General features: G+C 55.3%; 13 protein-coding genes and 1 non-coding gene across 14 annotated transcripts in view; 9 read left to right on the plus strand and 5 right to left on the minus strand.

The window, feature by feature from the left end:
• Positions 1 to 759, plus strand: part of M421DRAFT_68272 (uncharacterized protein) — a gene marked incomplete at both ends in the record, with an annotated part of 4,169 nt that extends 3,410 nt beyond the window's left edge. The window contains one exon of the mRNA XM_033596497.1: positions 65 to 759. Within this exon, the coding sequence (XP_033446373.1) occupies positions 65 to 759 (695 nt within the window). The remainder of the gene's footprint in view (positions 1 to 64) is intronic.
• Positions 760 to 1,140: 381 nt separating this feature from the next.
• Positions 1,141 to 2,949, minus strand: M421DRAFT_423116 (cell division/GTP binding protein). Its single transcript, XM_033593363.1, has 4 exons — positions 2,631 to 2,949; positions 2,012 to 2,574; positions 1,865 to 1,961; positions 1,141 to 1,813 (listed from the first exon to the last, which is right to left on the minus strand). The coding sequence occupies exons 1-4, from the start codon at positions 2,749 to 2,751 to the stop codon at positions 1,578 to 1,580; spliced, it is 1,017 nt and encodes a 338-aa protein (XP_033446374.1). The 5' UTR covers positions 2,752 to 2,949; the 3' UTR covers positions 1,141 to 1,577.
• Positions 2,950 to 3,003: 54 nt separating this feature from the next.
• Positions 3,004 to 4,026, plus strand: M421DRAFT_423117 (uncharacterized protein). Its single transcript, XM_033593364.1, has 2 exons — positions 3,004 to 3,434; positions 3,487 to 4,026. The coding sequence occupies exons 1-2, from the start codon at positions 3,074 to 3,076 to the stop codon at positions 3,699 to 3,701; spliced, it is 576 nt and encodes a 191-aa protein (XP_033446375.1). The 5' UTR covers positions 3,004 to 3,073; the 3' UTR covers positions 3,702 to 4,026.
• A 66-nt stretch (positions 4,027 to 4,092) lies between these two features.
• On the minus strand, positions 4,093 to 4,179 carry M421DRAFT_t97. Its single transcript has one exon. It is a non-coding gene; the product is annotated as a tRNA-Asp (tRNA).
• Positions 4,180 to 4,538: 359 nt separating this feature from the next.
• Positions 4,539 to 6,989, plus strand: M421DRAFT_423118 (uncharacterized protein). Its single transcript, XM_033593365.1, has 6 exons — positions 4,539 to 4,690; positions 4,768 to 4,907; positions 4,957 to 5,418; positions 5,472 to 5,907; positions 5,954 to 6,340; positions 6,414 to 6,989. Exons 1-6 carry the CDS (start codon positions 4,651 to 4,653, stop codon positions 6,707 to 6,709), a joined length of 1,761 nt encoding a protein of 586 aa, XP_033446376.1. The 5' UTR covers positions 4,539 to 4,650; the 3' UTR covers positions 6,710 to 6,989.
• A 378-nt stretch (positions 6,990 to 7,367) lies between these two features.
• On the minus strand, positions 7,368 to 8,896 carry M421DRAFT_225282 (uncharacterized protein). Its single transcript, XM_033588353.1, has 2 exons — positions 8,888 to 8,896; positions 7,368 to 8,838 (listed from the first exon to the last, which is right to left on the minus strand). Exon 2 carries the CDS (start codon positions 8,532 to 8,534, stop codon positions 7,614 to 7,616), a length of 921 nt encoding a protein of 306 aa, XP_033446377.1. The 5' UTR covers positions 8,535 to 8,838; positions 8,888 to 8,896; the 3' UTR covers positions 7,368 to 7,613.
• Positions 8,897 to 9,209: 313 nt separating this feature from the next.
• M421DRAFT_68249 (uncharacterized protein) lies at positions 9,210 to 11,450 on the minus strand (the record flags this gene model as incomplete). Its single annotated transcript, XM_033596493.1, has 2 exons — positions 9,210 to 10,168; positions 10,217 to 11,450. 2 exons carry the CDS (start codon positions 11,448 to 11,450, stop codon positions 9,210 to 9,212), a joined length of 2,193 nt encoding a protein of 730 aa, XP_033446378.1.
• Positions 11,451 to 12,755: 1,305 nt separating this feature from the next.
• M421DRAFT_68415 (BRO1-domain-containing protein) lies at positions 12,756 to 15,334 on the minus strand (the record flags this gene model as incomplete). Its single annotated transcript, XM_033596513.1, has 3 exons — positions 12,756 to 13,059; positions 13,115 to 13,517; positions 13,564 to 15,334. 3 exons carry the CDS (start codon positions 15,332 to 15,334, stop codon positions 12,756 to 12,758), a joined length of 2,478 nt encoding a protein of 825 aa, XP_033446379.1.
• An 820-nt stretch (positions 15,335 to 16,154) lies between these two features.
• M421DRAFT_423121 (putative iron/copper transporter Atx1) lies at positions 16,155 to 16,789 on the plus strand. Its single transcript, XM_033593366.1, has 2 exons — positions 16,155 to 16,266; positions 16,322 to 16,789. Exons 1-2 carry the CDS (start codon positions 16,179 to 16,181, stop codon positions 16,471 to 16,473), a joined length of 240 nt encoding a protein of 79 aa, XP_033446380.1. The 5' UTR covers positions 16,155 to 16,178; the 3' UTR covers positions 16,474 to 16,789.
• Positions 16,790 to 17,724: 935 nt separating this feature from the next.
• M421DRAFT_68428 (uncharacterized protein) lies at positions 17,725 to 18,718 on the plus strand (the record flags this gene model as incomplete). The annotated part of the gene is made up of 2 exons (XM_033596516.1): positions 17,725 to 18,066; positions 18,299 to 18,718. 2 exons carry the CDS (start codon positions 17,725 to 17,727, stop codon positions 18,716 to 18,718), a joined length of 762 nt encoding a protein of 253 aa, XP_033446381.1.
• On the plus strand, positions 18,539 to 19,331 carry M421DRAFT_225332 (uncharacterized protein). The gene has a single exon (XM_033588354.1). It carries the CDS (start codon positions 18,821 to 18,823, stop codon positions 19,244 to 19,246), a length of 426 nt encoding a protein of 141 aa, XP_033446382.1. The 5' UTR covers positions 18,539 to 18,820; the 3' UTR covers positions 19,247 to 19,331.
• Positions 19,332 to 20,086: 755 nt separating this feature from the next.
• M421DRAFT_423122 (uncharacterized protein) lies at positions 20,087 to 21,175 on the plus strand. Its single transcript, XM_033593367.1, has 2 exons — positions 20,087 to 20,839; positions 20,889 to 21,175. The coding sequence occupies exons 1-2, from the start codon at positions 20,437 to 20,439 to the stop codon at positions 20,903 to 20,905; spliced, it is 420 nt and encodes a 139-aa protein (XP_033446383.1). The 5' UTR covers positions 20,087 to 20,436; the 3' UTR covers positions 20,906 to 21,175.
• Positions 21,176 to 21,285: 110 nt separating this feature from the next.
• On the plus strand, positions 21,286 to 22,451 carry M421DRAFT_423123 (uncharacterized protein). Its single transcript, XM_033593368.1, has one exon. It carries the CDS (start codon positions 21,423 to 21,425, stop codon positions 22,263 to 22,265), a length of 843 nt encoding a protein of 280 aa, XP_033446384.1. The 5' UTR covers positions 21,286 to 21,422; the 3' UTR covers positions 22,266 to 22,451.
• Positions 22,452 to 22,726: 275 nt separating this feature from the next.
• On the plus strand, positions 22,727 to 24,891 carry M421DRAFT_423125 (uncharacterized protein). Its single transcript, XM_033593369.1, has 4 exons — positions 22,727 to 23,246; positions 23,301 to 23,516; positions 23,566 to 23,752; positions 23,802 to 24,891. The coding sequence occupies exons 1-4, from the start codon at positions 22,756 to 22,758 to the stop codon at positions 24,564 to 24,566; spliced, it is 1,659 nt and encodes a 552-aa protein (XP_033446385.1). The 5' UTR covers positions 22,727 to 22,755; the 3' UTR covers positions 24,567 to 24,891.
• The last annotated feature ends 789 nt before the right edge of the window (positions 24,892 to 25,680 follow it).

The following is a 25,680-nucleotide window of genomic DNA, read 5'->3' on the forward strand; positions in this document are numbered from 1 at the left end:
AGCAACGGCGCCGACGTCAGCGCGCAGGGTGGAAAGTATGGCAACGCACTCCAGGCAGCTTCAGCTGAAGGCCACAAGCAGGTGGTTGAACTGCTCCTCAGCAACGGCGCCGACGTCGACGCGCAGGGTGGAAAGTATGGCAACGCACTCCAGGCAGCTTCAGTTAAAGGCTACGAGCAGGTGGTTGAACTGCTGCTCAGCAACGGCGCCGACGTCAGCGCGCAGAGTGGAAAGTATGGCAACGCACTGCAGGCAACTGCGTATGGAGGGCATAAACAGCTACTTGAACTCCTTATCTCTAACTATAGCATCTCACGGCTCCAGGATCACTACGGTCGGACATTGCTCTGGTGGGCTGCGGCTGGTGGCAACATCGCTACTGTGGAAACACTCATCAACCTGCACAACATTGACCCTCAAACAGCAGACAGGTTTGGACGAAAGCCTTCCTGGATAGCTGCAAAGAAAGGACATGGCGCAGTCTCAATACTCCTCAACGGATACGCTGGAGAAACTGACAAGGAACTACGAGTAAAACCGTCACCTACGGTCAGCAACGATCAACCGCGTCTTGAATGCGATGTCTGCACATCGCATATTCCAACAAGTGCACGTCATTACCATTGCAATGTCTGTGCTGGTGGAGACTGGGATGTGTGCGAAGACTGTAGGAAGACGGGAGCTACTTGCTTAAAGCCAGCTCATACTATAGTCAGACGTACAATGCTCGATGGGGTCTGGGCTGAGGTCACATGTTGAAGTGACGTGACTCAGATCGTATGGACTCTGCGGTTGTATCAACGGATCGTAAACTAAAGCAGTCAGCATGCGCCGCACTTATTCAAAGGAAGTGCCAGCTAGGCATAGCGCTGAATGTACTGCAAAAGGATACAGCAAGCCTTTTGACACGCTACATAATACAGGTCCATGAGTACTATACTGCACTGATCTGGTCGTTAAAGGCGCCGAAGGTCCGAACAGCCAACCTGTCGTTTATTGAAAGGCACGTTGAGCCAGTACTCGGACGCGTGCTCGTGTCAGTCACAACTAAATGATCGCGACTGCATTTGGCACACGCTGTGACATGACTCGCGTGCGTGTGCTCTGATCCTCGTTCGGAAAGAGCGATAGTCAGGAGGCAGGAGCCTTCGATTACGAGCTGCCACAAAGAATTGCCACGCACCACAACACGTTGCAAGCGTTGGTGTATTACGTTCTTCACTACACTATCCCGAGGGAGCCAGGGTGTAACCAGTTAAACCCAGGCCCGAGCCACCACTACACCGTGCTCTGACATAAGAGATCAAGAAGGCCAAGAAGCTCATCGAAACTAAAAAAAGATATTGAGAAAGGCGGTAAAAGTGAAGTCTGGTGAACATATGCCCTCGCTGCTCCCCCGGGTTTGGTGCTAAGCGTGCACTGGTATCAAAACATGTCGAAAACTCCTAGACACGCACTTTGGCTGCCTCCCACTCACCCTACACATCGATGATGGGCGCGGGCCGCTCCATGCGAGGTGGGGGTGGTCCGCCCTTCATTCCAGGAAGGCTGTCAACACGGCTGTGGTTCGGCAACTCCTAGTAGCCGTTCATTGTCATGCGCTGGCTGTTCCTGCTGAGCTCGCGGTCGGCAGACGGGGAAATGGGGCGGGACGAGTGGCCGCCAACAGCGGAGCTCTCCTTGAGGGCAAGCAGCTGCTTGGCGCGGAAGGACTCGTAGTGGATCTGGGCGGTGGTCTCGATGAGATCCTGGAGGTGGGTGCGTGTGAGGAAGTTGCGGAGGTAGACAAACTCGCAGTGGTTCTCGTCCTCGACTGGGGCAAGTTAGCGTCGGACTCTTCCATCAAAATGGACCCTGGACGTACCGTTGATAACGCCCCACTTGGTCTGGCGACCGCGGACGTTCTGGCCATTAACAACGACTGTCTTCTCGGAGCCAATGACGGCAAAGGGGATGAGGTCCTGTCATGTGTCAGTGCTATTTGCTGTGCAGTGTCCGTGTCAGGACCCACCTTGATCTGGTTCTTGTGGGCAATCTCGTCCTGGTCGTCCTCCTCGTTCTCGTAGGGGTACATGCGCAGGTTGTGGAACTGGAACTCGGCCTTTATCCTCTCCTTGAAGGCGGCACGCTCGTCGAGCGTCAGGCTGTCGGCCTTGGCAATGACAGGCACGACGTTGACGAACTCGCTAAGCTTCTTCAGGACGACAATGTCAATGGGCTTCAGGGCGTGGCCCGAGGGCTGGATGAAGAACAGGCAGCAGTGGATGCGCGTGTCCTGCAGGTAGCGCTCACGCTGGGCAGTGAGCTCCTTGCGCAGGTAGGCGCTGTGCTGGTCCTTGATGTACTTGACAATGGGGTCCCAGCAGCGCTCATTGTTGATCAGGTCGCCATAGCCGGGCGTGTCGACAATGTTGAGGCGCAGACGCACGCCGTTCTCCTCGATCGTGTGCGAGACGGGGTGGATGGCTGTGGTGGTGCGGGGCTCCTCGTCAGGGAACAGGCGGCCCTTGCTGTCAATCAGGTGGGACGCGAAGATGGTGTTGATGAGCGTCGACTTTCCAAGGCCCGTCTGGCCTGGTGGGATGCGTTAGCTGGCTGCGCCTGCACGTAGAGAGTCTCGTGATGCTCACCGACGCAGATGACGTTGAACTGGAACCCCCTCTTCACCGACTTCTTCTCGATCTGCTTGGTGATGCTGTCGAAGCCGACGTAGCTGTCTGGGAAGATGGACTGCAGAGGTGCGGCAGCCATTGCGGGTGCGGTGGGCCTCGTTGGCGGTGTGTGGCTGGTGAGGGAGTAGAGAGCGAGCGGAGGAGTGCAGGCGGAGAGCGGGCTGCAGCGACAGGACGAGAGTGCAGGGGAAACAGTCAGGAACGCTGCGCTGGCGACTTTCTCGCCGAGTCGACGCGCAGGGAAAGGGGCAAGCGAACGGCGAGCGCGCTAGCGACGGGCGTGGTAAGGGCGGACCGGCGCTTGGACTGGGGTGCATTTTATCCTCCATGACCAGCACCGCGCCGTCGAGCGTGACCGGCGCCCGCACCTCAATTAATCGCACGTCGACCCCCCCACCACCATGGCGCTCGCTCGACCGCTGCCGCCGCTGTGGCAGACGCTGATGCCGGCCCTGGGCGGCCTCAATGGCCCCGTCCGCGCTGTCCGCCCCGTCCTGCTCCTGCCGTTCCTGCAGCGCCTCGCCCAGGCCACGCCGTTTGCCGCGCTCGCCATACCGTCGCTGTCGCTGCCGTCGTTCCCGTCGCTGGGCGACATCTGGGACGGCATCCTCAAGGCCGTGCCCAAGAAGAAGACGTCGTACATGAAGAAGCGCTCCCGCTTCCTGGCAGGCAAGGGCATCGAGGACATCACGTCGCTGAACAAGTGCTCGGCGTGCGGGCGGACAAAGCGCGCCCACATTCTGTGCCCTTACTGCGTCGACGGTACGTTGCGCGCTGGAACCTGACATGTCCACAGCGCTGACGTCGCCCACAGCCATCAAGACCAACATCTTCCGCCAGCTCAACTGGTCCATCAGGCGGCCCACCGAGAAGCAGTCCAAGCAGCTGCGCCGCGAAACCCGCCAGTACGCCCAGAAGAACCGGTCGATGGAGGCGGACCCTCGAGAGGAGCAGAAGGAGCAGATCCTCAAGCACACCGGCTGGACGTTCAAGAAATCCTACGTCAAGGAGAAGGAGTCCAAACGGTGAGACGCAGAGCATGCGCTCCAACAGGATAAATGAATTCGAGGGCACGTGTCTGGCTCGGGCGGAGGGATCACAAGCTTACTGGAGGGATCACAAGTTTACTGAACACCCAGCTCACTGATCACCAAGCCTGCTGGGGACCACGAGACGGGTCGTGTACAATATAGACCAGAGAGTGTATAAGACGGGACGGATGATACTGTATCATAGTCGGCGAGCATACCACTGGCGCATTTGAACTTCAATCAACAGCCCACGGGGCCACAACATCAGAAGGAGCTAGTCTGAACCTCATTGCACACTTCAACATTCATCACCCTCTTCCGCCCAAAAAGATGCTCCACATGACCAGCACTGTGTTGCGAGTGATCACAATGGGGCAAAAATATCTAATCTCTCCGACGGGGAATCGAACCCCGGCCTCCTGCGAGTTGTTCCGGAGAATGACAAGCAGAAATACTGACCACTATACTATCGAAGATGTCCAACTTTTAGCTGGGAAGAGATGTGATCGATGGATTGTCGTCCGAATATGCAATATATGTAGTAAATCAATTTGACCTAGCCGCAAATCTGCGGCTCCAATAGCAACGGTCAGAGCACGAGAATGCTACTTCGTGAACTAATGCTAATGCTCACCGCAAGCCATTGACCGACGCCAGTCTCACAAAGCAGGCCGACGCCTTCAATCGCCGAATCAGAACCTCGAAATAGCTCACTCGTCGAGAAGTATCCCGGCGCTGTGAAGATGCGCCTCGGGTCGGCGACGGAGAAGTGGCTCGTGCCTCGCGTGGCTAGTGACGTGCTTGCAGTCGCCGAAACCACATGTTCCTGGGGCCACGACGCGCCAAGTCACCATTCGACGCAGGCTCCCTTGCCCGCCGTCCATGCTTTGACTGCGCTGTAACTGGCCTTGCGTATTCGTTCGTTCAGTCGCATTGTAGTCCACAGAATGTCTGCACCGGCGACTTCAGACCCTGTGAATCAGAGCGGTGGGTGCTTCCGGACTTGCGCCAGACGCAATGAGTGCTGTGTTTTATGACTCGGGAGGCTGACGGGGCATTTGTAGGGTCTCCGTCGAAGGCGAAAAAGAAGAAGAACAAAAAGAAGGGTGGCAGTCAGGCACAGAATGTCGACGAGGATGTACAAGTCAACGGCAACCACGACCCGGCCGGGGCCGAACACGATGACGAGCAAGACGAGCAGGCTGTACGCAATCCATGCGCAAGAGTAGAGGCACCGCTGACAGCGCACGCAGAAGCCCGCCGTCGCGCAGACTGTCGACCGAGACGCAGACGATGTCGACGACGAAGAGCAGCCGCTCTCCCCCACAATAGCCCACTCCAATGGCACGCACCAGCACAGCATATCCTCGGCGGTCGCCCTGGGGTTTTCGCGCTCGCGCTCGCCGCACATGTCCCCGTCGCCGCCGTCAGATTCCGAGACCACAGCGCGACTGGATGCAATAGCAAAGGAGCGAGATGCACTGCGTCAGGAGGTCACTGAGTTGAGGAAGAGCCTGGAAAGCATACAAAGCAAGCATGAGGGCGAGACCACAGAAGGCGCGCAATCCAAGCACGAAGACGAGGTGCAGGCGCTGCGAGAAGAGCTCGAGGAGGCGAACGAGGGCAAGGAGCACTTTGAGACACAGTACAACAACCTCCTGGGGCGGGTGAACACCATCAAGACGAGTTTGGGCAATCGCATGAAGGCTGATGCGGTACGTATCATGTCCTGCATGCATGGTGCAATAAGCCGGCTGACAGGTAGCAGGCCAAAATCGAAGAGTACGAGTCACAGGTCGCGGATCTACAAGATCAAAACACAGAATTGCAGGAGAAAAACAGTAGTCTCAGCGAGGAACTGGCGAAATTGCGGCAGGAGAACGAAACGCAAGCGTCCGAGATCAGCAGCTTGCGGAGCAGATCGAATCTGTCTCAGCAGAATTGGGTGAAGGAACGCGACGAGCTCATCTCCCGCGAAGCATACGCGCGAGAAGAGTTTGAAAACGCGAAACAAGCTATGCAAGATTGGGAGGTCCTGGCCATGAACGAGCGCTCCTTGCGCGAGAGCTTGTCCGAGAAGGAGGCAGAGTTGAAAGAACAGCTCGAGGGTCTCAAAGACGAGTACGAGCGCGCTGCAAGAGACCGAGACCAAAACAACCAGGCTGTCGAGGGACTGCAGAAAGCACTCCAAGAAGTACAGAACCGTGAGTGGCACGCACAGTCAAAGAAACACACATTAACAGGGGATAGTGCGCCGATCAGAGCTCAAAAAATCCGTCGAAACCTACGAATCCCAAATCTCCGACTTACGAAAGCAAGTCGCTGCCGCAGAAGACGCCTCAAAAGCAGCCTCCCAATCCGCCGCCACGGCGCAGAAGGAACTCGCGCGCGCGCTCCCCTTCGAGAAGGAAGTCAAAGAGAAGAACCTGCTGATCGGCAAGCTGCGTCACGAAGCAGTGACGCTGAACGAGCACCTCACCAAAGCACTGCGCATACTGAAAAAGGGCCGGCCCGAGGATAACGTCGACCGCCAGATCATCACAAATTACTTCCTGCACTTCCTTGCGCTCGACCGTAGCGATCCGAAGAAATTCGAGGCCCTGCAGCTCATCTCCATGCTGCTGGGCTGGACAGACGGTATGTCGCCATCCCTCACGCACCCTACCAAAAAAACAGAAAACTTCCATACTCCAAATACTAACCCCACCAGAGCAAAAAGAACAGGCCGGCCTCGCACGCCCCGGGACAAGTTCCCGCCTCGGCATCCCCGTCAGCCCGTTCCGCAGAACGCCCAGCACGCCCAGCCTCGCCTCCATGTCCGATCCCATGCTGATGGCTAGCAGCTCGAGCAACAAGGAGAGCCTGGCGGAGCTGTGGCAGGATTTCCTCGAGCGCGAGGCGGCCGAGGGCGGGGAGCGGAGTCGGAGGCCGAGTGCGGTGAGTCCGCCGCCGGCAAGGACGACGAGTGCATCGGGCGCCAGTGGACTGGGGATTGGGGAGAGGTAGAGAGTGTACTAGCAAAGGCGGTTCAACAATCTCCGCGCCAGACGAAAGATCTGACAACTCACAAATGACAGCTAGATATAATTACCACACCTTCATTCCGCGCACAATGCCATTACGCCGATCCTCGCATTGATCCACACAACGTCACTGCACTCCTCCCCAAAGCCGCTCCTTTGTCCCGCACCCTTTGCGCAGCGCCGTATAAGACCCCAACTACAAGGCCCCACACCCACCCGTCAGAGAAGAACGCACCACCGGATTCCCCCAAGCTAAATCCCACTACCAACCCACATGCCATCACACACCCACCCCTTCCTAACAGCCCTATGCACGCCGCCGTCGCCGCAATCCAGCTCGCCGGCCTCCTCGACATGGTGATTTCCGCGTTAGCCTTTGGCGCAGCGAGGTTCATGTACGATGGTGGGCGGTGGATTGTTTCGTTGCGACCCTGGGTGGCGCTATGCTAGGTGTGGGGTTCGTGATGACGGCGTGCGAGTACGGGAGGGTTATCTACGGGGCTGGTTTTAAGTGATGTGCTGGGGTCGATGGGAAGCTGACGGATGGACACAGAGGAGATGCCGGGCCGGTGAGTCCCGGTTCTGGTTTTGGCGTGCTTTATGGGCCGGGTGGGGAGGATGTGCTGCCAAGGGGTTCGTGGGGGGCCCGGAGTTTGAAGTGCAGATGCGCTCGCCGCCGCTGGGTGTGCGCTGTGAGGGTTTTGTGGTGGGGCGGTGTATTGGAGCCGTTGCGCAGGCAGTGAGCAGGTATGGGAATGGCGGTGCTCGGGTTCAATTCAGGTAAGACGGCAATGCTGTTGTTTTGGAGGAAAGAAAGCGATATGTCGGTTAAGGCGATGGCACATACAAACCTATCATACACAGAGAAAGCCCGAGCCACATCCATCTCAACACCTCCCGAAGACCTCACACTGACACTCCTCCTCTTCAGGACACCACACCCCCTCCCTCCCAAAGATGACGTGCCACAGCCTCTCCACGACTGCGCCCGCACTCTCATCGTCCATCTTCGTTTTGTTAAGCCACCCCCAATACCTCGTATACTCCTCGACGCTCCGCTTTTGAACCAGCTCCCTAGTGACCACAAAAGCGCTGCCCCTCGGACTCGCCAACTCCTTGGGGATGTCGGTGTTGTTGAACATCTGCTGCCACGTCTTTGCCATTTTGACCTCGAGCGTCCTGTAATCGTCCGGCGGGCTTCTGAACGGGAGGATTGTATCCTCGCACTCATGTTTCGCGGGGCAGTGGAGGGGAGCATAGCCCGACTTATGGATGTGCGGGACTTGCAGGTCCTGGATGGCCTGGACGAGTTCCTTGTGCGGCAAGCGCCATTTGCTGATATCTTGTGTATCCTTGGACGGGTTTGTAGGAACGAAAACGATGGTCTCGGCCAGGTTGTTGTAGTTCGTGATCAGCCAGCCGAGATACGCGTCTGCGATCCTTCCCTTGTCCGCTCTCTGTCCAGAAGCGTGCAAGTAGACGAAGGATTTGTCAATGGTTATGACCTGGTTCCTCCACTGCGGGAGGAGTTTGAGCAGCCAGTTTAGGTCTTCGCCCTCTAGCTGCACTTTGACGATCAGCTTCTCTGGTGCGGGGGTCGCGGAAGGGGGCGCCGGCATGGGTGTGTAGACCTGGGGAGTTGGCGGTCGCACATAGGGGTAGTTGCCTGTGACGTGATTTTGGAGTATTGAGCGAGGCGTGAAGATGTATACCAGTATGATTAGTGTAAGTATGCCGCCTAGTATGGAGAAGCGTCCCCGCACGGTGTTGGCAGGCGGGGTTGTGAGAGAGAGAGGGCATCGGTGCATTGTGTCTAGGTTTCTGGTCTTCCAGTCTCCAATGGCAATTCCTATTAGATCCCCTGTTCTTCCAATATTTTGCGTCAAGACGCCATGACTTTAGAGTCGATGATGATCAGCCCCTGGTTCTTGAGGTCAAGAGCCGACGCGTTGGAGTAGGACCGGACAAAAGCCCGTATGGTACCAGTCTGTGCGCTTCCCTTAAATAGGTACGAACGGCGCGCGCTATCACAATTATTTTTGCCCAGCTGATCATCTTTGGTCTAGATGTGAAGTGGCTTGCTCGTTCTCTCCGGAGCTCGAGTCACTGCTGCTGTTATTGATCAAGGCTGACAGATCGCTGGAAGTTTGGCCAAACATACCTGCAGTCAGCAGAGAGCGCAGGACAGAGTTTCAGTCATTCGTTTTGATTCTCTTTGCTGTGGTATCATCTATAGCCCAAACACCAGACAAACAAAGACCTCAATGCGGTCCGCGCACACCGAAACTTGTCTCCAAAGCCGGGGTATATCGAACCCTAAAACAATGCACGAAACGTGACATGCATATCTGCAATGACAGTGGTATCCAGAACGAAGAAGAAGGTATCAAGGGTAAAGTCCGCAATCATGAATCAAATGCGCAAGGCCGTAAGGTAGAAGAAACGCACAAGGACCGAGTAACGCTCTTTCAGGGGCGCAGCACCTAGCCCCGTCCGTCGTAGCTGTCGCTCACCCAACCGCTGTTGCCACCTGCAAAGACGGGTTGTTGGCCTTGCTGGTAGTTGTCGCTCTCGTCTTCGTAGTACTCTCCTCCGCTGCTAGCGTCGAAGCTACTGCGACCGCTGATCTCGTCAGCTTCGTCTGGTCCGTTGAGCGGCATGGAGTTCCAGTCCATGGTCGCAAGAGCTGGGTATTGGGCGAGTAGGGCGGCAGGCAGGAACGGCTGCGGTGCCTGTGTCATCTGAGGGAAGTTCTCATAGCCAGGCTGTGTCTGCATCATGCCGCCAAAGTTCTGCGGAACGGGGTTGAATATGCCGTTGCCATTAGTCATCTGCTGTTGCTGACTGTCCCAACTGCCCTTTTCTTGTGCCTCTTCCTCGAGCAAGGGTCGAATGCACACGCGGCCAGCCTCGGACCTAAAGTGACGACCCAGAGCGTCTGCACGAGCAAATCGCCTGCCGCAACCCCAGTGGCCATTGTCTTTGAGATTACCGCGGCAAACAAACTTCTTCTCACCGGAATGAAGGCCCTCATGTCGTTTCCTGTCGTGCTGGCGAGCAAATGCTTTGCCGCAGACACTGCACACGAACGGACGCTCGTCAGTGTGAGTGCGCAGATGCGAGCGCAGGTTGTAGGCACGTGTGAATCGCTTAGGGCACAAACTACACTGGAAAGTCGCTGGGTGCTTCTGCGTACGCTTGGGACCTCCGCCTTCGCCAGGAATGGATGGTCTCGAGGGGTCGGCAAGGTCGAGAATGTAGTCGCGATTGGGTACACTTGAGGTGGAGGAGCGTCGAGAAGACTTGCCGGACGGTGAGGGTGAGCGCGACTTTGCAGCATTGGGAGACAAGGATCGATTCCCATCGAGTCCAGGTGTGGAGGCACGCGAGCTTACGCTGCTGAACGGATCAGACTTGGCGCGAGTCCTGTTACGACTTCTTGCTGGGTAGAATTAGTGCATGCGTCGATGCTGTCCAGTTTATTACTTACATCGATCTGGCGGGCTCAGAGTATCGGTCAAAGCATCAGCAGTAGACCCTGGCTTGGGTGGCTCGAAGCTTGCTTGCCGTGATGGCGGGGCAAAGTCAATGTTGATCTCGGGAGGAGACATGATGTCAGCTTGACCAAAGTCATTGTTAAGCAATGGAAATGCCTCTGTGCCCTGCGGGTAGGTGCCCATCCCCTGCTGCTGTGCAAATGGGTTGTTCATGTTCGATTCAATGCCAAAGCTCCCCGGCATGAACTGCGGGAGCGACTGCTGCTGTGGAACTAAGCGCGGGGACATAGCAGGGCTGTGCCCTGGGCTGATATGTGAGCCATCGCTCAAGTTAAACTGCTCAAAGTTCGAGATGGGGTTCTGGAAAAGCTGAGGGTCATTCTGAGCGCCCAGGTGCGGCGATGGCTGATTGTCCTCGAAGCTATCGTGTGTGACCAGGAATGGCGAGGCATGTGCTGAGGAGATGTCCGAGTACGCAGACTCGCTGGGTGTCCGCCTGTGTCCTCTAAAGTTCGCCATGTTCGCCCACTCGGTACCCTGACCATATGCTGCGCTGGGATCGAGGGTCGACTGGCCCAGCGAAGCATGTCGAGAGTGGCTGGGGGGAGAGAATGCGCCCTGGTTCTGGTGCGGCGATGCATGCGGGCTAGGGCTGCGCTGGTTGTTCATGTTGTTTGGCAGCAGGTGGGGTGGTGTGGGCGCGTGGGGTTGTGAGGTAGCCATCTGGGCCATCAAGTCGTTGGGATTGATCCCAAGGTTCTGCTGCTGCGACGGCTGGCTCTCGAGCAGGTGGGGATCTAGCGAGTTGCCGTACTGCAAGGGACTGATCGCCTGAGGCTGGTTCAGGTCGTTGCCGGCGAAGAAGTTGCTAAAGTCGGCGGGGCCGGGATTGGTGATGTCGAGGGGATCGGGGGTGAGGCTGTTGCCTTGCGGCCCGAAATGTGGCGTGTTGTGCTGCGACAGGGCTGGATTGGACTGGATGAAGCTTTGGTCGGAGAGGACCTGCTGCTGCGAGAAGGGCTGCGGCTGCAGGGTGGAAAGGTACTGGGCGTTACTGAGCTGAGCGTTGCTGACGGCGAAGCTGGAGGGGTCGAGGTTGAGCTGCTGCGATTGATCGAAGCCGAGGCCAGACACGTTACTGTGGAAGGGCGCATGGGGTGACGGCGAGGGTGTTTGCCTTATATGGATGCGCTGGCCCGCAGACGGCGAGCGCCCACGCTGCTGCATGCCGTCCATGACTGTGGTCGCGCGCGTGTTGCTATTCTGGAGTGCAGAGTGAGGTAGACAGCCGCGCTTGGGCCCCTACAGTGAGATCGCCTTGCTAGCGACGAGCGGGGGGCGCGGGCAACGTTTCGCGCGCAATCAGTCGCGCTGAGTGGTCAGAAGGCCGCGAACAACGCGTTCCTGGCTGGCACTGGCTGATGCTGGAGAGTGAAGGGGGCTGTGTTCGCAGTCTTCGCGGTGAGCACAACAGTGAGGTGGGCTGTGCAAGCAAGAGAGGCTGATCCCCGAACAGGCTAGGGGGCTGCTATTCTCAGGGCTGACGAGCCCCGCAGAGCTTCCCGGCGCCTACACTGCAGCAGAACCTTCGACTGCAGTCTGCGTGCCTGGTTTCAGAATAGTAGACAAAACTTGAAACCGTCCTGGATACGAGCATGCGGCACGGGGCGTGACACGCGAGGCCGGTGTGGGGTGTTTGCGGTGACGTTGATCGCGGTTATCGGCAGCACTGCATGCCAGAGACAGCAATGGGCTGAAGTACCTGAGAAGGTAGTCAAGCGAGAGCTGGAAGAGTAGTCCAGCGTCGTCGCGTGATTGTCATTACTTGTGAGTGCCGCAGAGGTCCATCGGCTAGCGAATTGCTTGTCTGGGCAATTGCGTCTTAAGTGTCTTGGAATAAGGAATCGTGACCACGCAGCTGCTCAGCCTCAGCCCTATGAGTCTGGGAAAGTGTAGAGATGGCCTGGTAGAGTTTTGGTGAAGATGCAATCGGGCGGTAATACGAATTGAGAGTTGTGTAGCCAGTCGTTTCAGCGACTCGATGCAGCAGTGAGCCCCATGTATCACCGAGTTTTGCCGAGCCGTGCGAGAAGAACCGCTGCGAGTGAGGTTCCATGACTACCTCCTAGCCACACCAGACCCTTCCAACATGCTAGACCCATGAACGACTGAACGATGGTTCGTTCTTGTGGCACACAGACCGGCGAACGACGTGTACCCGCAGACGCGGGCTTGTCGTTGGTCCACTTAAAATGGTAGTGCAAGTCTATAGCCGGCACAGCCACAGCCCTGTGAGGCAGATTGCTCCACCAAGGCAGAATCTCCTCTGCTGCCTCTTTTCCCACACCCACGACCATGTCCAAAGCGCAAACAGCGGTCGCATTGTAGTGCATTGCATCATGATGTGGTTCCATTGACCACTCTCATCTGTGGCGTTGTCTTTTATTGGGTCGCACTTCTCGTCGCTGGTGGTACTGAAGCTTGCAAGCTCTGTCGAGCGCATTGTAGTTACAATGCAACTGTACGGATCAATCAAGCAAATTTCAAACCCTTTGTAGGATCCCACCGCCCATCCTGTGCAGGACCATTCGTAGGTCGTGCATTGCCAGATGATGTAGGCACAGCACCGACTGTGCCAAATTTGATGCCTACCTCTGGAGTCCACATGCCTCCTGGCGGCACGCTCGCTCTGGTGGGCTTTGGTGCGGTCAGAGGTGTCTCCCCGTGCGCATCAGCACCGTATTGCGGGTTCTGTGCATCAGCTTTCTTTTGCTGCTGCAACGACTCGGATGTTGCTTGCTGCAAGTTGAGGGAACTCATTCGAGTAGCCAAATCGCTGCCAGTCTGTGTCAGCACAGGTTGATTCGTGTTATAGGTAGATTCGAGCCTACCTCTCGATCGCCGATGCCTCGGACTTTCGCTGATAGGCAAAGCTGCGTGCATCGTCGCGGAAACGGTTGACAATCTTCGCCAGATCGTTGTAAAACTTCCGACCTACGTCAGAGTTCGAGATAATCTCCTTGTACTTAAAGTATGCGTTCTCCAGGCTCTGCAAGGCCTGCTCGCGCTGCTTCGTAGACTGATCACCTCGTCGTGCGATCAAGAAAGATGCGTTGGCATCTTGCAATCGCTTGATTGCATCTGCTTGCTCTCGCACCTCTTCTTGTACCATGTCCTGATCGACATCGTACATTTGCAGCCGCCGATCGAACAAGTCTTCGAACTGTACAGCCTCAATGGTCTGCATAGGGTACTCCCGCTCCAAGCGAGCGGCTTCGCGCAGCAATTCGGGATCTGATATTGTCAGCAGGCTACAACAGGAACAGGCTTGGTCGCTTACTTATGTCATCCTGCTTCGCCTTAGTCTGCAAAGCCTCGATCTTTCGTCTCCTTCTGCTCTCGAGGCGGCTCACTTCGTTGAAGCATCCACGCAACTTGCCAGCTTCCCGTTCGACATCACCTGTTATAGCTGGTCGGCGACCGCTGGGTACGTAATTCTCCAGGTCATGGTCAGATCCACTGAGTAGCCTGATAAATTGCTCATTCTCCCTCAACTTCGTCTTGACGATATTGTCGCTGTTTGTTGCAGCCTTGAAGTAGCCATCAATCTCTTTGATCTGGGCGTACAGCTTCGGCGCAGCCTGTTCGGCGGGCGCTCTAGTCCAGAGCGCAGTTCCATATCTTCGACGCGCATTCTCATCCTCTGCCGCTTCAGACTTGAGGATTTCTACGCCCTCGTTGTACACAGCTAGGTCGCTGTACATGAGCTTCTTGGTATCCTCCATCGAGCGTTCGAGTCTGTGAATGCCGTCTTGCTGCCTAATCTCTTCTGCGTGGGCCATCAGACCTGGAGGTAGACCGAGTGGCTTTTCGAGAGCTTGAAGAGAGCCGGGTAGGTTGAGGCTGCGGAGCATCTCGTGAATCTGAGCGGTCAGGTTCTCAAGCTCTTCAACAATAGTGGTATTGACCAATCGGTCGCGGCGATCCACGTATATGCTGGCTGCCAGATGCACAGAGTAAGGCACGAGCTTGGAGAACAGAGCAGGGCCCAGCTCGCCATTGTCGCCCAATAGCGCATTTGACTCAGCAATCTCCTTTGGTACCCTCGATACGACCATGTTTGCTCTGTCCAGTATCTTGAGCTCAGCCTTCGGTGGGACGGGCAGCAGGTATATCATGTCGTTGTCCTTCTCCGCTCGCTTCAGGTCTTCCGTAACCCTGCTCTTGAGCCCATTGAGATCAGCCAGCACAACCTTATTGATGTAGCGCTGCTCTTTAAGGGCCTCGTTCACGCACGTGAGACTATCCTTCAGCCTTGCGACTTCTTCGCCGTACTTGCGCTTCTCCAGAGCATCACAGGCTGCTCTGTATTGTGCAGCAGCGGCGAAGTGGTGGTGTTTGGCTGTCATGTGATGTATCCACTCACTACTGACCGAGTCAGACTGTATGCCTGCTTCACATGCTTCGTTGTACAGATCCGACACTCTTGCGGCGAGCTTGGCGATTGTTGCATCCTTCAAGCCATCTTTGACAGCCTTCTGCCAGAAGCACTCCTGACCTTGGGCAAGCATGAGCTTCTCCAGACAATCCAGCGTCATGAGGTCCATGTCCTCCGGAGGTTCTGTTCGAAGCTCAGGCAAGACTGTGTTTCTTAGGTGTGATATCGTGCCGGCAGCCAAGCAGAAGTTGTTGGCGGCGACCTTCAGGCCATCTGGTGTGCTTCGATTCGACGACATAGCCAGCTGCGAGTACATGGCCGCGAGATTGAACATGATGTTTGCGAGCTCATAGCGGAGGTTGTTGCGCGATACTGGGCGACTTGTGTTGTATCCTAGAGCTGGGTACCAGGGAAACTCGACGCCAATGTCGACAGGGAACTTCCCACTCAGCCATACCAGCTGAGCTGTGTACTGTTGTAGCTTGGGGATATTACTTGGGTGTGGTTCTTGCGCATGTACGGCAGTCGATCGTAGCTTCTCGATGGTCTCAAGGTCGGCCTTGAACATATCCGGATGTTGGTCATACTTGGAAGAGATGTACTGCTTGATGGCTTCGGTGAGGTTGACGGAGTGTGATTTCCTGAACGGAAGGAAGAGGATGTTGCTGTCCATGATTAGCTCAGGTTGTGAGTACTCGATCGTTTACTGCACTCACGAAGCCATGGCACAGTATGCTGATTTGATGTTTGGTCTGCGTTTGGTCTGCAAGCTCAAAAGTGAAAAGACGTCACCGCGGCCAGTTTCAAGCCGAGCCTCAAGTTGCCCCGCCGCGGTGCCAGGGTCCATCCAAGCGCGGGGCAGCCTGCAGGCACGCAGCAGTCGATCCAGGCACACGCTCGTTGCAGCGACACCCGTGCAAGTCTGTTGTCACACATGGCAATGTCAGTTACTGACGTGCATGCAATATGTCGATCACGTATCCCCAGTCTGCGCATCGCCTTCATGGTGTGCTGCCATTGTGCTGGACAGCGAGCATCAACACGCACCAGACACGTTGCGCTCACATGTACACCTCAGTCTTCGTGCACGAAGGTCAGTCAGAACAACACTGTGTCTTCATCGTATGGTTGCCGTCGATACTGTTTGCCCTGACCCAAGACATTGCAATGAGCAAGTTTAGCGCCACAGTGCAGTCAGTGCTGAAACAAGGCATGGCGCTGAAGCGCATCTGGTCTCATCGGAGGCCGAGCTGTGCAGCCTTTGGAGGGGAATGTCAGCACAGTCGCCGCAATTTATGGTAATCTACGCTGAGTAGCGGATTGCAACACGATCGCGAAACTCGCGCAATCTGTCTTTGTCCAAGCTGTGTGTCTAGTCCGCCTATATAACCCACCCTGCCGCACCCTTCTCGATCTCCACTTCAAGAACATCCCACCAGCACCGCCTCTACCTACATACACACAGTCTCCAGACCTACACTCACACCTCACACTCCACAAACCACACAACCACCAACATGTCCGAGCACAACTACAAGTTCAACATCGCCATGAGCTGTGGCGGCTGCTCCGGCGCTGTCGAGCGCGTGCTCAAGAAGCTCGATGGTAAGTGCTTTGCACCGCGTTTAGGTGCTCAGTGTGGCAACTAATCCCTTCGTAGGCGTCAAGTCGTACAACGTTTCCCTCGAGACCCAAACCGCCGATATTGTTGCCGAAGACTCGCTTTCTTACGAGACCGTTCTCGAGAAAATCAAGAAGACCGGCAAGACTGTCAAGTCTGGTGAGGCCGATGGCTCTCCCAGGGACGTTTAAAGATTACGGATCAGCCTGAGCGATTTCTTTACGGCATATTGTTATTTTAGCAAGCAATGGATACCACCTTTCGTAACAGCTGAGCCTTTGGCTCTGCTACAATACCTCTCACCTGCATGGTGTTGAATGAATAGAAATGGTGTTTGGCACCAAAGAATCAAAGGATACCCATACCCGCAGCCTGCGAACATGCTGCACAACGTGATAATTGATTGGCTTGCTCTTTCAGCGCATGTTGCATCAGCAGAGAGAAGTCAGGCAAACAGATAAGCTACACAGCTGCATTGCGAAATCTTGCAGACGCCAAAACGGGTGGTTACAGCTTCCGCAAATGTCCACGTGCTGCTTCGCGACTTCGGGCGTTCGCGACAGAGCGCCTTCCCTATCAGGCTTCCGGCGCATTCTCGCTACAAGCCAGCTGCTGTCATTTGACTCCGTTTGCAGGGCTATTTGTTGTAGTCTTGGTCACAACAATTTCCCGCTGATATAATTCCTGAGGCAGATGACCGTCGAATTTCGCGTGCCTTAAGCGTCGAGGCCGTTCCTGCCCTGTGAGCTGTGGGCTTCAGCTCCACACCTCCGACTTGTCCCTCAGGGACCGCGCAAACTATCGTCACAGCCTCCATTTAATCAGATTGGGGTTGTTTTAAGCAGCAAGTGCTTACCTGTGCTCGGAGCTCCCGCCGCTTGTGCCGCGTCCCCGAACGGTGTTGTTGCTCTGCTCCAACCAGGCCGATGCGAATTGTGCTGCCTGGGGCGTTTTGACCACCTTGCCATTAACGCCACATCAGGCAGTCAAGAAACGCAACATCAACTTCACCATTCTATACGAAGTACAATCATGAACTCGGACATACTTCAGCCGCTCGCTGATGCGGATGTTGCAGATCTTGACCCTGATGACTCTTTCAGGGTTGGCTGGTGGGTTCGCTCCGGAATCCTGGGCTCGCGAAAAGACGGGAGCACGTCAAACAAGCCTCCACCATGCTAAGCAGTGGTCATTTTGTCTATGCGAGCCCTCGTATAGCGTGGGACTTCCGGGTAAGCATCTACCTCTACGCTAGCAATGATGCTGTCAACCATTTTGGACTTCGGTCAATTGGACGCGGACGTTGTCCCCTCACCTAGCATCTCATATAAAGCTTGACCTCAAGCTGGTAAGCATATCCCTTTCGTCGTCACCCTCTATAGGGACCAGTCACGTAAAACCTTTCTTTGCTCACACGCTGTCTGTCATCTCTGTTGATCCTCATGCCGTCTCCACCACGGGGTTATACCACGTTTCCGAGCGACGCCGACCTCTTTTACATGTGCACCTCGTCCACTTCTGCTGAAGATCTTGGCATCAACTACGTACATAAATCACAATCCTCTCTGCGAGTCGGTGTCATTATTCTCGGCCGGGACCAGATTCAACTTACCGATCTGTCTGCGGTTGATCTCCTGTCAACGTTGTGCAGAAGCAGAATCGGCAGGCTAAATGCGTCAGCGAGTACGCTAGAGGAAGCTGTTGATGAAGTGGACATCCGGTATGTCAGCGTGACCGGAGAAGGATCGTTTCCAGTCACCTCTGGCGCTCGAATGCCAGTGACGGTGAGCTAGTTTCGGATTGCTACACTGCAACCACGGTCGTTACCAACCCCAAATCCAACTCCTCTGTCAAGACGCACCACTTCCTGATCTTGCCAGATTAGCCCGTACCTGACCACCCTTGGCCATTGGAGAGACTCTGGCAAAGGAGACAAAGGTCAACACATGCCCTACATCCCTATCATTCTTCGCAAGCCATCAACCCAAACTAGCACAAAGACTGATTTGCTGGCAGAACTCGTTCGCGAACGCACCACAGTTCGATGTCCTGATCATCCCCGGATCTTTCACCACAAAAGAACTGCCACCAGCAGCAACTACCTTCCTCGCTGCGCAATGCTCAAGTCCTGGTTTCCGTGCTATTTTCAGCATCTCATCCGGTATCTTGCATCTCATTCAGACTGGTCTACTCTGGAGACGACGGGCTTCCGCGCCACGCTGCCTGATTCCGGCTCTGCAGCAGCGCTATCCGGAGACTCTCTGGCAGACAAAGGCCTGGAACCGACACGAGAAGATCTGGACGAGTTCGACTGCTGTTTCCGCTCTCGACATGATAGCCTCTTGGATGCGCGAGTTTTTCTGGGACCGACATGAAGCGGTCGAGTGTGCTTTGGCTGCTGCTGGAATTGGGTCGCTGGACGACTTCGAGTATTGACGACCTTCCAACGTCTCACTTTTGGAGTCACGGACCTCTCACCCCTCTCGATCGTTTACCCACTTTTCCATAGTAGATGAAGAGCATACATCATGGTGTCGAATGCTGCATTATACTTGTTGTACTTTATTGTTCATGACAGCGGGCCGGATACTGTTGTATAACCATACGGTATCGGCCAGAGTTGAGCGGATCAATCAGCCAGCTCCTCTGACAGTTCCAACACAGCTCAATTCTTCTGCGGCATATGAAAATCCGCCATCTACCTTACTCAATATATATCGCCTTCTCTTTTGGAAACCTTGTGATTGTCTCATGGCAAGCACGCTTGCGACTGACATATCTTGCTTACAGATCCGAAAGTCAAGAATCCCCTCTCAGCATTCCAAGACGTGTGTCGACGGTCGCATGAAGCCGTACATTCACCTGTTGAACCAGCAACGTAAAATTCCAATTGAAGTCTCGGTCCTTCGCCGACGAAGTAGGCCTCGAGTCGAAGGCTCTCGCAGTAATCTCTTGGCCGACTAAAGCAACGAGCGACTACATTCCTGGCTCTTTCTTCAAATTTTGTCAGATATTGTCCCTCTGCTTGACGACACCCTGTCAGCTTGACTATACAAGAAGGGCATCGGTTGTTGTTCGCCGCAAGTAATTAGCAGCTTGTCACGGTATTTACTCAATAGTTTGCGGAGTGAAAGATGACTTTTGCTCCGACACAGCTCCAATGGTGCGACTCGAACACTAGTTTTAGATCGTCCTCATCCATTCTTGGCCAAATCATTGCAGAAGGTACACAGAACCATTGTGGGAATACTAAAATACGCACGTTTCCCAAAGAGCTTCTAGTATCCCGGAGGCATAGAGATTGATTGAGGGAGCAAGATTCCAGCTTGCTCAAAGAACACCAAGGCACACCGGCTCCAGCAGCGTCCTGTCAGCTCCTGTCATCGTTCCACGAGTTTCCTTGAACTGAATGGCACCAATACAAGATTTCAAAGAATGTTGACAAGTCAATGAGAAAGAAAAGGCACAAAGACGTGTCGCTTCACGTTAGGAGAAAAGGGCCGAAGGCGGTCGTGATGCTATGTGGCGCGTCATTGGCTACTGTCATCGCCCCTTTCTTTCCTGCTCTGTTGCAATTGCCTTTCGAACCTCAGCACCGCCAGCGTAAGAAATGATTTGAAAGTCAATCGCCTTCCTTAGCAGGCGACATCTAAGCCGGCTGGATTTTGCGAACGGTCTATCTAATCATCTAGGTTTGAGGACAAGCACAATAGCTCGCCTCCAGAGTCTGGTACGCCAGGGTCCAGCCGCAGTTAAAGGCCCACAACGATCTCTAGCCCGCGTTAGCACAATAACTTCATGAATAGTTGTCCAGTCTTATTTTCCATCGACTTCACACTCTCAGCGTATTTGGATCGTACGAGACGAAGCAAGGGCACAATGATCTCACTATCGCGGTGTCGTGGTGGAAGGGGGTGAGATCGCCGTTTCTGACGTCACGCACAGTCGCGATCCTGCTTTCTGAGGCATGCTCACTTCGTGCACAGGAACGTAGGTGTTGTATACACGGGAGCTTAGGTATAAGAGCTTCAGTGCCGTTTCTTCCGTCTTGCTTTCTAATTCAGTCCACTTTTTGTCCACACATCTACGTTATCCTTGCTGCGAATCACTTCCTGACCTGCAACCCCTGTCACCACCATCAAATCAACGCAGTCATGCCTCTCTTTGGTCGTCGCGAGCCTTCTCCTCCACCTGCTCCCGTAGCATCGCCCACCCGCAAGACCGGCCTTTTCTCCCGCCGCCGTTCTTCCAGCCCAGACATACACCGCTCCTCCACCTCCTCGCACCACACCAGCACATCATCCACAAAACGCCACTCCTCCGTCCTGCACCGCGGCTCCGGCGACCCATCTATCCACGCTGCCACACAGTCACTCCGTCAAGCTGAGACTGCTGAACGCGAGGCCGATGCAGCGCTCTTCAGGGCGAAAAACGCTGTACGAGAGGCCCGTGAGCACGTGAGGAGACTGGAGAAGGAGGCCGCGGAAGAGGCGAGGCTGGCGAAGATTAAGCAGAGCGAAGCCAAAGCACTTGGCAAGAAGGGGAGAGCTCTTGGTCGTAAGTACATATAAATGACACTCCTTGAACTAGCGCTGACGGATCGTAGGACACGACCACGTCTAAACTTTTGCAACACAACTTATGGAATCCATGTCGATGGTTTATGCCAACTACTCTTCTGTCTGTATGATATTTTGATGTGAATGACGAGTCATGATAGCGAGTCGTTGATGGATTTATTGTTACCCTAGCTGCAGGAGCATGCTGTCAAGACAAGACAATGCTACAAATTGTTCTACATCTTCCTTATTGCACAATTGTGCTTTACACTGTATCTTCGCCAATCCGAGTTCATTCAGGACGCTTAGTTCCTACTGAGGACAAATTCTCGGAACAACACACCTCAAACACGCTATGCCGCGATGAAACACATTACATTTCCCAGCATTTAAAGCCGACACGGAACATCAAGAATCGATCAGATCCAAGCAGGCATCCTTTCATGGGCCTCCCAAGACTAGCCCAAAGAAGCTAGCACGCCTGTCGTTGCCTTGTCGTAGCCTGGTGTGATCCACCTCTCAGATGTATAAAAAATCGCCTCTCGGATAAGAGAATCAGACTTTAGAAACGTTATCACGAAATGGCACCCACTACACGACGACAGCAGAACTATCACAATGCTGTAATAGAACATGCTGGCTTGAAGTCTTCACGACGACCAGCAGAAAGCACGGCCGCTCCAACAACGCGGCAACTGAGGAAACGAAAAGCACCAACCCAAGGGCCTGAGGAATCGCCAGGACGAAAACGAATCAACCACGACGGTTGTACCGACGGCAACTGTGTTGCTTTTAGGGAGCAAATCAGCATCCCGTCTATTGAGACTACCCCATCCACCCCATCCAGCGGCTTCCTCTCTCTCCCTCGCGAACTCCGCGATGAGATCTACAAACACGTCCTCCACTCAGTGGAAGAACGCGCAGTCACGCTCCAGGACGGCAACTTGATCACGAAATCCAGTCTCATCAGAGTCAACACCCAAATCAAACAAGAATTCCTAGACGCTGTCTTACTCCACGCCCCCACAATCCACACCACGGTGCGGAATCACAACTTCGCGCACGTAGTCACATTCCTCAACCAGCTCTCAGACGCACAGATGCGCAAACTCGCCGCTGCATCGACGCCGAGCTCCGATTCCGAGGCGAAGATGAGGAGCAGGAAGATCGTCGTCACGCTGACTTATTCGCGGACCAAAGCGAGTACGAAGCCGCAGCTGAATCGATGGCTGGATCGGTTCGATGATCCGAGGCGCAGGGGTGCTGAGGTGCGCTTTGAGTATCGCTTGGATCGGGGGAGTTGGCGTAACGGCGGGTATAAGCAGAGGGCTACGGGGAGGACAAGCGCGGGACCGAGGAGTCGGGAGGAGGTTAGGAAGATTCTGGATGTGACGAGGGCTGGATCGAGTGGGTATTGGTGTTGAGGGCTGGGTGGGGGGATGGCAGGTGGTAGTTAGGTTCTGATGGTTTGACGAGTGTGGACGAACATGAAGGACGCATCCATATTTATCTACAGCACCTGGTCAGACTATCCAGACTGCGCTACTCAGTACGCCGCGGTGATGGCGAGCTAATGACGCACCTTTGTGACACTGACGCGTGATGTCCACGTTGAAATCCTTGTTCAGCTTTATACCTGAAGAACTATCAACTAAACTTAGCGAACTAATAACTAACTTGATGTCAACCACGTTAGCTAACTACGTTAACTGACTACGTCGACTAACTGCTTCTATTCGCATTAACACTTTTAGGACGGGACGATTCCTGACCCCACAACCCGGAGGCGACGTGTCTGTCCAGTCCCAATACGGCCTAGTGGACAGGGGTGGCATTCACAGGTTCCAACGGCCGGGCTGACACCAAGATTATTATACCTCTGGTGCTCAGTGTCCAGGCTTCGACCATGCTAAAATGAGCGAATCGCAACAGCTCTTACATGGGCACAATTCCGACAGCGACGATGACGTTGCCTTCAGCCCCCAAGCGAGCCCGCGCCATCTCTCGCCGTCCCCTGTCTCGTCGCGAGCGACCTCGACATCCCCGGCACGCCTCGGCGAGCGACCGAACGGCAGCGGCTTCAAGCGCCAGTCGTCGTTCGCGCACGCTCGACCCGATGGCACGCCGCGGACGCCCAACCGAGTGCACTTTGACGAGGACCCCGTGCGCCGGAGCATGAACGGCAATGCGCAGGGCGCGGATTGGATAGAGCTGGAGGGCGACGACTACATGGACGCACGCGGAGACGACGGGCGGGAGAGAGTGCAGCGACTGCCTCTGCTCACCGGCATTGAGGCGCCCAGCGTCACCGTCGCCGCCGGCATCGACCCAGAAGACTACCTCGAGAGCGCGAAGCCGCGGAGTGGAATGCGCAATTCGTTCATGAACATGGCGAACAGCATCATGTGAGAGAGCTGGGGATACATATACGGGGGACGAAAGAGTGCTGACACGAGCAGCGGCGCCGGCATCATCGGCCAACCCTACGCCTTCAGGAACGCCGGCCTGCTCACGGGGACCGTCCTGCTCATTGGACTCACCGTCATCGTGGACTGGACCATTCGCCTGATCGTCATCAACTCGAAGCTCAGCGGCACCGACTCGTTCCAGGCAACTGTGCAGCACTGCTTTGGGAAAACAGGGCTCATTGCCATCTCTGTGGCGCAGTGGCTCTTGTACGTTCAGCGTCCATGGCACGGCAGTCGTCTTACTGACCCCCCGCAGTGCTTTTGGCGGCATGATGGCGTTTTGCGTGATTGTTGGCGACACCATACCCCAGGTCATGGACCACCTGTTTCCTGCTCTTGAAGACATGTCCTTCCTCTGGCTGCTCACTAACAGGCGCGCCGTCATGATCTTGCTGATTCTGGGCATCTCGTATCCACTGTCTCTCTACCGCGACATCGCAAAGGCAACGACCCCCACCAGCCCAATGCAGCAACACAGCTAACACCCAACAGCTTGCCAAAGCCAGTGGTTTCGCCCTTGTCAGCATGATGGTCATCATCGTCACCGTCGTCACGCAATCCTTCCGCGTCCCCGCCGAATCAAAAGGCCAGCTGCGCGGCTCCATCATCATCAACGACGGCATCTTCGAAGCCATCGGCGTCATCTCCTTTGCCTTTGTATGCCACCACAACTCGCTCCTGATCTACGGCTCGCTGCGCAAACCCACCATCGACCGCTTCTCGCGCGTCACGCACTACAGCACCAGCATCTCACTCGTCGCATGCCTCGTAATGGCGCTCTCGGGCTACCTGACCTTCGGCGACAAAACGCTCGGCAACGTGCTCAACAACTTCCCCCAGGATAACCTCATGGTCAACATCGCCCGCCTCTTCTTCGGCCTCAACATGCTCACCACGCTGCCCCTCGAGGCCTTCGTCTGCCGCGAGGTCATGAACGAGTACTACTTCCCCGACGAGCCCTACCAGCCCAACCGCCACCTCATCTTCACAACGTCGCTGGTCGTCGCGGCGCTGACGCTGAGCCTTATGACGTGCGACCTCGGCGTTGTGTTTGAGCTCTTTGGCGCTACGAGCGCGTGTGCACTCGCCTTTATTCTGCCCCCGTTGTGCTTCATCAAGTTGACCAAGAAGAGGACCGCGCAGACGTATCTGGCCATGGGCGTTGTGACGTTTGGGTGCACGGTGCTGGTCATCAGCATGATTAAGACGACGACCAAGCTGGCGCTGGGAACGGGCGAGCCGGTGCAGTGCAGTTGAGCGGTGCAGTGCAGTTGAGCGGTGCATTGTCGTGTTGTATAAAAACTTGCATGGGCGGTGTTTGGTGTCTGGTGTTTGTGATTGGGCTGCGTAGACGGGGCATTATGTGTACGATTCATGTCATATGCAAAGAGAGTAGGAATATCAATGTGTACATTCAGCCCCCCGGGACATGTAGGCGACTGCACGGTGAGCTAGGCGTGATGTCGAGCTAGAGGAGTGTCGAGCCAGAGGAGGTGTCGAGCCAGAGGAGGTGTCAAGTCGCGACATCCACACCACGTGCTGCCCGACCGACAGAGCGCCCAGCAATTACGCTCCAACGCCCTCACACCCCGTTTTCCCATTTATTCCATCTCACTAACGAGTCACAATGGTATATATCCCCGCTACCACACTTCGACACAGGTGACACCCTCCCTGGCTCTCAGCAACAGCCCGTGCTAACCAAGCGAACACTGATTCTAAGCGAGACTGGGTCGTGGTATGCGCACTCTGTCTGCAGGGTGTGTTTCCGGGGCATGAGATGGCCAGCATACCCTCTCGTCGCTACCCAAAATCCCTAGTCGAGTCGCGAGACAGCGACCGTCCCGAGCGTGGAGGAGTCTTGATGCACAGCCCGCAGCAGAATGAGCAGGGTTGTCAATCGGCACTCTCGTGGGTACAGCGAATGGTGCTTTGTGTCGCGCTTCTTGATTGGAGCCAGCATGGTAGAGCTTTGAAAGGGTGATTTGCGGTGCAGAATCGAGGACGAGACTCGGAAGCCGTGGATTTGTACGTTTTCGATGTATATTGGGTAGAGTCGGGATCGTGTCGCTGGTGGGGTTGATGGTTGTTCGTTGTGTCGCGTCGTTGGAGGTGGAGAGGGATTGCATGGAGAAGGATTGCATGGAGAAGGATTGCATGGAGAAGGATTGCATGGAGAAGGATTGCATGGAGAAGGATTGCATGGAGAGGTCTGGTGATCGCATGCGGTGCGCGTTAGAACATGCTATCATCTACATGTCTTCTGCTCTGAGGAGCTACTCTCTAAATCTACCATGTAACTGCTCCTCTCTTCTCTTAGATATTGGCCAACACCACACCCAACACCACACCCAAGACCCATCTCCTCCAC

Source organism: Didymella exigua (genome assembly GCF_010094145.1).
Source record: "Didymella exigua CBS 183.55 unplaced genomic scaffold M421scaffold_24, whole genome shotgun sequence".
NCBI lineage: Eukaryota > Fungi > Ascomycota > Dothideomycetes > Pleosporales > Didymellaceae > Didymella > Didymella exigua.